We start from the raw sequence: 10609 nt of genomic DNA on the forward strand, positions 1-10609 counted from the left end.
TAGTCACACTGTAGCATTCAAACTCAAGCCATCCAAATTCAAGTTTCTTTCTTTTATATTATGCCACTTTTCCATGGGGACTAAAATAGTTGGAAAAGGCTTTGTAGGTCTGAAAGTATTTAGCCAGTTATTTCTGCAAATCCTTGAGTTTTTGTCTGATTTTAGACATCTATTCTTTAAACTAGGCCTGAGGTAGGAGCCCTGCTAAAACTTTGGAGAATGAAGTAAGTATCCTTCAATGAGGAGGGGCAGAATGGTACCCAGCCAACACGGTCTCACTCATCATGATTGATGGTAATCAAAAGTGAGTCTCACTAATTTTTCATCAACCCAGTTTTGTATCTGTGATCTTTTATTTCTCCTAAAACACCTGCATTTCACTTTACTACCAGACTTCATCTCGAGTACTTACACAATTTGTTTTGACTACTTTTTTTCTCCACTTATTTGAAATAATGCTGATTTTCCTTTTTTTTGTTTTAAATTCAAATGTTTTGCCTTTGATCACCTCTAATCATTCTAGTTCTCTTACAGAGGAATGATGGAAGAAAAGAAGCATTTATTAAGGACTTTATGTGCCAGGCACTGCGCTAAACCCTTCACAAATATTATCTCATTTAATCCTCATGTGACCCTGGGAGATACGTGCTAACATTAATCCCTATTTTATAATTGAAGAAACTGAGGTAGACAGAGAAATGGCTTTCCCAGTATGACACAGGTAGTAAAAGTAGTGTCTGAGACGGGATTTGATCTCAGGTCTTTCTGACTCCAAGCCCAAGCTTGTTTCACACAGCAGCCTCTAATCAGAGGAGCAGGTTTTAGAGTTTGGAAGCTTTTACTGTCCAGTTAGCATATAAACATGACTTTAAGTTCTGTATTATTTTCCCCCAAGATCAAAGATTTTTAATTAAGATATGAAACTATAAAAATAACAGGAAGAGAATCATGTAGGATGATGTAAGCTCTGCAGCCATACACAAGAGTACACTCTCGTACACTTTCAGGGGATTATAATCTAATTCCCTTTAAATCCCTCAAATTTCCCCACACAGAGTCACTACAGATTCATTGCCTCAGTAGTAAACATCAGTTTGTGGAGTCATTTTCCTTTTTATTTTTCCCTTTTCCACCTCCCTCAGGATTCTTTTACATAAGATTAGGTGGTTGAATCTGCAGCTTCTACTCTGAGGTATCCTGGTTTAGCCATAAATCTCAAGACAATCATGGCTATAGTCTTCCATATAGTTTCTCCTCCCCAATGGCAGATTCAGTTTGCCTGGTCTGACAGTTTCCATTCATTCTGCCCATATCTACTTGCCCCATGGCCCTAGTGGCATTAATCTTTATATATTTTTTAAATTTTTATATTTTTAAAAAAGTACATGTAAAAATAATTTTTGACATTAATTTTGTTTTCAATTTTGAGTTCTAACTCCTTTCCCTCCAACTTTCCCCTCCTCCCTCCTTGAGAAAGCAAGAAATTTGATACAGGCTAACACGTGCTGTCATGCAAAAGATATTTTCATATGGGGCAATTTGTGAAAGAAAACAGACCCAAAAAATAAAGGGAAAAAAGTATTCTTCAATATGCATTCAGACTCAATCAGTTCTTTCTCTGGAGGTAGATAGCGTTATTCACCATATGTCTTTCATATTTGTCTTGGATCATTGGATCACTGAGAATAGCTAAATCATTCACAATTGATCATTGTTTAATATTGTCATTACTGTGCACAATATTCTCTTGGTTCTGCTCACCTCACTTTGAATCAGGTTGTATAAGTCTTTTCAAGTTTTTCTGAAACCATCTGCTTGTCATTCCTTATAGGACAATAATATTCAATCACAATCATATGTCAAACCTTGTTCAGTCATCCCCCAGTTGATAGGCATCCTATCAACTTCTAATTCTTTGACAACACAAAAAGAGCTGCTATAAATATTTTGGTACATATAGATCCTTTTCCATTTTCTTTTTATCTCTTTTGGGATAGAGACCTGCTAGTAGTTTTGCCAGGTCAAAGGATATGCACAGTTTTGTAGCTCTTTGGGCATAGTTTCAAATTGCTCTCTAGAATGGTTGGATCAGTTCATAGCTCCACCAACAATGGATTCGTTTCTCAATTTTTCTACATCCCATACCCAATACCATATTGCCTTTCTGTTGTATCAGCCAATCTGATAGGTATGAGGTGGTATCTCAGAGTGATTTTAATTTGCATTTCTCTAATCAATAGAGATTAATAGCATTTTTTCGTATTACTATAGACAGATTTGCTTTCTTTGTCCGAAAAATGCTAGTCATATACTTTGACCATTTATCAATTGGGGAATGACTCATATTCTTATAAATTTGATACCATTCTCTTTATATTTAGAAATGAATGCTTTATCAGAGAAATTTATTGTGAAAAAAATTTTCCCTAGCCTCCTGTTTTCCTTCTAATATTGGCTGCATTGGATTTGTTTATGAAAAAAAGTTTCTATTTTAATGTAATTAAAATAATCTATTTTACTTCCCATAATGCTTTCCATCTTTTGCTTTGTCATACATTCTTCCTTTATCCAAAGATTTGACAGGTAAGATATTTAATTTTCCCCTAATTTGCTAAGGATATGTTGAAATCATGTGTCCATTTTGACCTTATCTTGGTATACAACATGAGATGCTGTTCTATACCTGGTTTCTGCCAAATTGCTTTCCAACCTCTTTAGCAATTTTTGTCAGTGCGGTTTTATCATAAAAGCTAGGATCTTTGGATTTATCAAACACTAGATTATTGTGGTCATTTACTACTATGTATTGTATACCTGATCTATTCCAGTAATTCACCCCTCTATTTCTTAGCCAATACCAGATTATTTTGATGATTGTCATTTCATAATACAGCTTCAGATCCAGTATTGCTAAGCCACTTTCCCTCACAATTTTTTTCATTGATTCCCTTGATATTCTTGACCTTTTTTTCTTCCAGATGAATTATGTTATTATTTTTTCTAACTCTATAAAATAATTTTGCGTAGATGGTTGATATAGCACTGAATTAAAAATATAATTTAGGCAAAAGTGTCATTTTTATTATATCGACTCAACCTATGCATGAGCAATTAATATTTCCTGAATTATTTAGATCTGACTTTATTTGTGTGAAAAGTGTTTTGTAATTATGTTCATATAGTTCCTGGGTTTGTCTTGGCAGGTAGACTCCCAAGTATTTTATATTATCTACAGTTATTTTAAATGCAATTTCTCTTTCTATCTGTTGTTCCTGTAATTTGTTGGTAATGTGAAGAAATGCTGAGGATTTATCTGTGATTGATAAACTGTGGATATCTGTGGATTTATGTCCTGTGATTTTGATGAAGTTGTTAGTTATTTCAAATGATGTTTAATTGATTCTCTAGGCTGATTCTATTCTGCAAAGAGTGATAGTTTTGTTTTCTCATTGCTTATTCAAATTCCTTTAATTTCCTTTTCTTTTCATAGTTTGTCCCCATTACAGATAATGCTTCCTGATGGTTTTTTTTTTCTTTTTGGATGGGGGAAGGCAGGGCAATTGGGGTTAAGTGATTTGCCCAAGGTCACACACCTAGTAAGTGTGTCAAGTGTCTGAGGCCAGATTTGAACTCAGGTTCTACTGACTCCAGGGCCGGTGCTCTACTCACTGTGCCACCTAGCTACCCTTTCCTGATGGTATTAGATAGATACTACTCATCATTTTAAGGAAAGCTCCATTTATTCTTATGTTTTCCTGGTTTTTTTTTTTTTCAATAGGAATAAGTGTTGCATTTTGTCAAAAGCTTTTTCTGCATCTATTGAGATAATCATATGATTTTGCTTTATTGTTGTTGTTATTGTTATGGTCAATTATATTGGTAGTTTTCCCAATATTGAACCAGCCCTGCATTCCTGGTATAAATCCCACCTTGTCATAGTGTATGATTTTTTTAATATATTACTTTAATCTCCTTGCTAATATTTTATTGAAAATTTTTGCTTTTTTTTTAATTAGGAAAATTGGTCTATAATATTCTTTTTCTGTTTTGGCTTTTCCTGGTTTAGGTATCAGCACATATCTGTGTCATAAAAAAGTGATAGCCTCCTTCTTTGCATATATTTCCAAATAATTTATATAGTATTGGAATTAATTATTCTTTAAATGTTTGGTAGAAGTCACTTGTGAATTCATCGCATCCTACTATGGCTTGTTTAATTTCATTTTCTAAGACAGGATTATTTAGATATTATATTTCCTCTTCTGGGAAATTTATATTTTTGTAAATATTCATTCATTTCATTTAGATTTTTAGATTTTTTTGGCATATAATTAGCCAAAATAGCTCTCAATTATTGCTATATATTTCATCTTCATTGGTGGTAAATTCACTCTTTTCATTTTTTTTTTTACTGGTAATTTGGTTTCCCTCCTTTTTTCTTGAAAATGAAATTAAGCAATGGTTTACCTATTTTATTGCTTTTTTCCACAAAGTCAGCTCTTAGTTGTATTTATCTATTCAATAATTTTCCTAATTTCAATTTTACTAATCTCTCCTTTGATTTTTCAGGATTTCCAAATTGATACCTAAATGGAGATTTTTAATTTGTTATTTTTCTAAGGGCTTTTGTTCAATTGTAGGGCCAATTCATTGATCTGCTTTTTCTCTATTTTATTGTTTCAGGTGTTTAGAAATTTAAATTTTCCCCTATATACTGCTTTGGCTGCATTCCATAAAGGGTGATATGTTGGCTCATTGTTATCATTCTCTTTAATAAAATTATTGATGGTTTCTATGATTTGTTCTCTGACCCACTCATTCTCTAGGATTAGATTACCTAGTTTCCAATTAGTTTCTATTTTATGTTTCCATATCCCTTTAGTAAATGTAATTTTTTGCTTGAATTATGATTTGAAAAGGATGTATCTAATAGTTGTTTTCTGCACTTGGTTGTGAAGTTGTCATGCCCTAATATGTAGTCATTTTTTTGTTTGTCACATACCACTGAGAAAAAAGTATTTTCCTTTCTACTCCCATTCAAATTCCTTAAGAGGTGTATCAAAACTAACTTTTCTAAAATTCTATTAATCTACTTAACTGTTTTCATATTTATTTTTTTGGTTAGATTTATGTAGTTCTGAGAGGGAGAAACTGAGGTTCACCACTAGTATTTATTTTACTATTTTCTCCTGTAAGTAATTTAACTATTACATTAAGAACTTGGATATCCCCAATTGAGAAATGGTCAAAGGATATGAACAGGCAGTTTTTAGAGGAAGAAATTAAATATATCTATAGGCATATGAAAAAATGCTCGAAATCACTACTGATTAGAGAAATGCAAATCAAAACAACTCTTAGGTACCACATCTCTCCTGTCAGATTGGCTAAAATGACAAAACAGGAAAATGATAAATGCTGGAAAGGATGTGGGAAAATTGGAACATTGTTACATTGTTGATGGAGTTGTAAACTGATCCAGCCCTTCTGGAGAGCAATTTGGAATTATGCCCAAAGGGCTATAAAAATATTCATACCCTTTGACCCAGCAATACCACTTCTAGGGTTGTATCCCAAAGAGATCACACAAGTGGGAAAAGGACCCATATGTACAAAAATATTTATAGCGACTCTTTTTGTAGTAGCTAAGGATTGGAAATTGAGGGGATGCCCATCAATTGGGGAATGGCTGAACAAGCTGTGGTATATGAAGGTAATGGAATACTATTGTGCTATAAGAAATGGGGATGATACGGACTTCATAACAACCTGGAAAAACCTACATGACATAATGCTGAGTGAGCGGAGAAGAGCCAGGAGAACATTATACACAACCACAGATGTATGGATTCTGTGAGGACTAACCCTGATAGACTTTGCTCTTCTCAGCAACACAAGGTGCGAAGACGACTCCAAAGGACTCACGATGGAGAATACTATCTACATCCAGAGAAAGAACTATGAAGTATGAATGCAGATTGAGGCACACTTTATGCTAGCCTTTTTCCCCCTTTTTTATTCTATTTTTGTTTTTTTTTGGTGGGGGAGTGGTTGGTTCTGTTTCTTCTTTCTCATGATTCATTCCATTGGTCATAATTCTTCTCCACAACTTGTGTAAATTAGTTCAAGGTGAAGTTATATGTGGGAGATATATCAGATTCCATGCCATCTTGGGAAGGGAGGGGGGGAGGGAGGGAAGAAAATCTGGAACTCAAAATTATGTAGAACCGAGTGTTGTAAACTAAAAATAAAAAAAAATTTAAAAAAAATTAAAAAAAGAATTTGGATGCCATACTATGGTACACATATATTTAGCACCAATATTACTTCATTGTCTGTGCTACCTTTTAGCAAAATGTAGTTTCCCTGCTTATCTCTTTTAATTAGATCTATTTTTGCTTTTGCTTTGATTTCATGATTGCTACCTCTTTTTTATTCATTTATTTTATATCAGCTAAAGCATAATTGATTTTGCTCTATCCCCTTATTTTTACTCTATGTGTATCTCTCTGTTTCAAGTGTGTTTCTTGTAAACAATATATTGTCAGACTCTGGTTTTTAATCCATGCTACTGTCCCCTTCCATTTTATGGGTGAGTTTATCCCATTCACATTCATAGTAACAATTGCTAACTATGCTGTTTCTCTCCATCCTATTCTACCACCACCACCACCACCACCCCACAGTTTATCCTTCCATCTTTCTCCTTTTACTCTGTCCATACTCAAAAGTTTGTCTTGCTTCTGACCACCACCTCCCCCCAATCTACCATTCCTTCTATCACCCCTTTCTTTTATTCCCTTTCCTTCCTATCTTCCTGTAGGGGAAGATAGATTTTTACGCCCCACTGAGTGTGTATGTTATTCCCTCTTTGAACCAATTTTAAGGGAGTAAGATTCAAGCATCACCTACCACCCTTCCATCTTCCCCTCCACTATAAAAGCTCGTCTTTTCATGTCTTTTTTATATGAGATAATTTACCCCCAATCCAGCTCTCCCTTCTTTATTCTCCAAGTGCATCTCTCTTTCTCACACCTTAACTTTTTTTGACATTATTCCATAATAATCAACTCACAATCCATGCCCTCTATGTATACTCCTTCTAACTGCCCTAATAATGACAAAATTCATAGAAGTTACAAGTATTATCTTCTTATGTAGAAACATAAACAGTTTGACCTTATTAAGTCCCTTATGATTTCTCTTTCATGTTTACCCTTTATGGTTCTCTTGAGTCTTGTATTTGAAAGTAAAACTTTCCATTTAGATCTGATTTTTTTTTCATCAGGAATCCTTGAAAGTCCTCTATTTCAATAATATTGATTTTTTTACCCTGTAGGATTATGCTCAGTTTTTCTGGGTAAATTATTCTTGATTATCATCCCTCTTTGCTTTCTAGAATATTATATTTCAAGCCCTTTGAACTTTTGGTGTAGAAGCTGCCAAATCATGTGTTATCTCGACTGTGGTTCCATGATATTTGAAGTGTTTCTTTCTGGATACATGCAATATTTTCTCCTTGATGTGGAAACTTTGGAATTTGGCTATAATATTCCCAGGAGTTTTCATTTGGGGATCTCTTTCAGGAGGTAAGTAGTTGAGTCTTTCTATTTTACCACCTGGCTCTAAAATGAGAGGGCAGTTTTCTTTGATAATCTATTGAAATATATGATGTCTTTGCTCTTTTTTAAATTATGGCTCTCGGGTAGTCGAATAATTCTTTAATCATCTCTCCTCAATCTATTTTCCAGATTTGTTTTTTTCCAATGAAATATTTCACATTTTATTCTATTTTTTCATCTTTTTGATTTTATTTTATTGTTTATTGATGTCTCCTGGTGCCATTAGCTTTCACTTTCAATTTAAGGAATTATTTTCTTCAGTGAGTTTTTATACCTCTTTCTCCACTTGGACAATTCTACTTTTTTAAGGAGTTATTTTCTTCAATTAAGTTTTGCATCTCTTATTCCATTTTGCCAATGCTGCTTTTTAAGGAGTTCTTCACCTCAGTGCATTTTTGTGCCTCTTTTACCATTTGGCTAATTCTGGGTTTTTTTTTAGAGTATTATTTTCTTTGGTATTTTTTGTGCCTCCTTTATCAAACTATTGACTTTTTTTTCATAGTTTTCTTGTATCACTCTTATTTCTTTTCTCACTTTTCCCCCTGCCTCCCTTATTTGATTTTTTTAAAATCTTGTTTTGAGCTCTTTCTGAAATTCACATTTTTTTGAAGCCTTCTATGTAGCTTTTTTGACTTTGTTGTCTTCTTCTGAGTTTCTGTCTTGATCTGCACTGTCACCATAGTAACTTTCTATGGTCAGGTTTTTCTTTTGTTGAATTCTCACTTTTCCAGCCTATTTATTGAATTAAAACTTTATTTTAAAGTTATGCTCTGCTCCCAGTGTCAAGGTGGCATCCCAAGCTTCAGGCCTTTCTTGCTTCTATTTTCAGAACTAGCTCTCAGAGTTTTTAGGCTTTTGGTTCTTCCAAGGAAGTATGGTCTAAGGAAAGTTGTAGTCATTGTTCTCCTTGCCAGTGCTCTGGTCTGTGAGTGACCACAATCACTTTTCTCCACCTTGGAACCTGTATTCCTGCAGACCCAAGTGCTAGTGAGCTAATACTCCTCTAGACTCTGAAACTGTGATCTAGAACTATATATGAGCAATGAGCCTGAGTCCTGCACTCAGTGCCCCTGTAATCTAGTTCTGACCAATCATCCAACTTTTTTACCATCTGTGGGTTGAGAACTCCCAAAGCTGCTGCCGCCACTGATATGGTACCTCAAAGGCCCACTACTGGCACTGTGGCAAAACCCTTTTGCTCCAAGTCGGACCACCACCTTCTGAGGCAGACCTTTCCTGCTGATCTCCAAAGATGTCATGGGCTGTAAAATTACTTCACCCCAACCTTTTGTTGGTTTTGTACTTCCAGAATTTGATTTGAAGCATTATTTTAAAGTTTTTTTGAGGGGTATTTGGGAGAACTAAGGTAAGACCCTGCCTTTACTTCACAATCTTGGGCTCTACCTCCCCCTTTAAAATTTTCAAATGAGAAGCTCATTTCTAGGTTATGAAGAATAATTCAGAGTAGGAGGAGGGTATATTTAATAATAGTGGTGATATTACTCCTACCACAACTGTTACCACAACTAGTAATAATTAACAATGATGATGATGATGATGATGATGATAATGATAATTTAGCAATTTAAACTTTGTAAAGCACTTTATAAATGTTATTTCATTTTATCCTCACAGTAACCCTAGAGGTAGGCGCTATCATCATCTCCATTTTAGAAATAAGGAAACTGAGGAAAACAGAAGTTAAGTGACTTGCCCAGTGTCACAAAGTTGGTAAATATCTAAAGCAGAATTTGGAATCAGTTCATCCTGACTTCAGGTTCAAAGCTCTATCTACTGTGCCATCTACATGCCTCCAGTATGAGAAGTTTGGAATAAATTTAATTCAGATTGTAAACATCTGATAAAATTAAAACTATTATTCTTAAAAAAAAAGTCAGCTTTCCCCAAAGATGATGCTGAAGGTGAAGAAGGAAGCTGTTATCCCCCCCGCCCCCAAGACAGAAGCCAATTACAAGGCCTTGAAGACCAAGAAGGCAGTTTTGAAGGGTGTCCATAGCCACAAAAAAGAAGATCTGAACATCCCCCACCTTGCAGTGACCCAAGACATTAAGACTTTGAAGGTAACCCAAATACCCTCGGAAAAGTGCCCCTCAAAGAAACAAGCTTGATCACTATGCCATCATTAAGTTCCCCTTGACCACTGAGTTTGCTAGGAAGAAGACTGAGGACAACAACACCCTAGTCTTCATTGTGGACACTAAGGCCAAAAAGCATCAGATCAAGCAGGCAGTAAAGAAGCTTTATGACATCAACATAGCCAACGTCAACACACTACTCCAGCCTGATGGAGAGAAGGCCTATCTGACTTGCTCCAGACTATGATGTTTTAGATGTTGCCAACAAAATTGGAATCATCTAAATCGTATCCAGCATGCCACTCCGTCTACAATAAAAAGTTTTCCAATAAAAAACCAACAACAACAAAAAACTCAGAAACATATATGCTACCCAAGGCTGAGAAAAGCTGATGCATGGCAGTATCACTGTGAGTTCACTGCAAAGAAATGAATAAATAACCTATATCCGATCCAGTTATTTCCTGACTCATACCCCCAGACTGTACTAACTCCCTACCACCTTCATTCTCCTCACCAACTCTTACTAGAATTGGAGCAAGAATACCCACATGAAGCCTGATCCTCATCAGGAGCCTGGATAGTGGGGATTCCCAATCAATTGCTACTTCTTCAATACTGTGGGGAAGCTAACAGATTTATACTTTCTGTTCCCCTAATCCCTAGAATTCAGGTCTCCCAAGAGAAAAATCTCATCTTCCCCATTAACTATTCTGGTATTGTGCTTCCCATTTACCATAAGCCTAAACCTTTGCAGACATTTTTCCTTTTCTGACCTACATTTCCATTATATCCCCTGAAACTCCTACTCTAAACTCCCATATAAATAATTTGACTCAAGGGAATAGTTATCATGGATGTATATTCCTTCTACTGTAGAGCTCAACTGAG

At 35.1% G+C, this 10609-nt stretch overlaps 1 protein-coding gene across 1 annotated transcript; it reads left to right on the forward strand.

Moving 5' to 3' along the window:
* Positions 1–9532: 9532 nt before the first annotated feature.
* LOC118838544 (60S ribosomal protein L23a-like) lies at positions 9533–9965 on the forward strand. The gene is made up of 2 exons (XM_036745889.1): positions 9533–9703; positions 9789–9965. Exons 1-2 carry the CDS (start codon positions 9533–9535, stop codon positions 9963–9965), a joined length of 348 nt encoding a protein of 115 aa, XP_036601784.1.
* Positions 9966–10609: the final 644 nt, after the last annotated feature.

This window comes from Trichosurus vulpecula, chromosome 1, assembly GCF_011100635.1.
Source record: "Trichosurus vulpecula isolate mTriVul1 chromosome 1, mTriVul1.pri, whole genome shotgun sequence".
NCBI lineage: Eukaryota > Metazoa > Chordata > Mammalia > Diprotodontia > Phalangeridae > Trichosurus > Trichosurus vulpecula.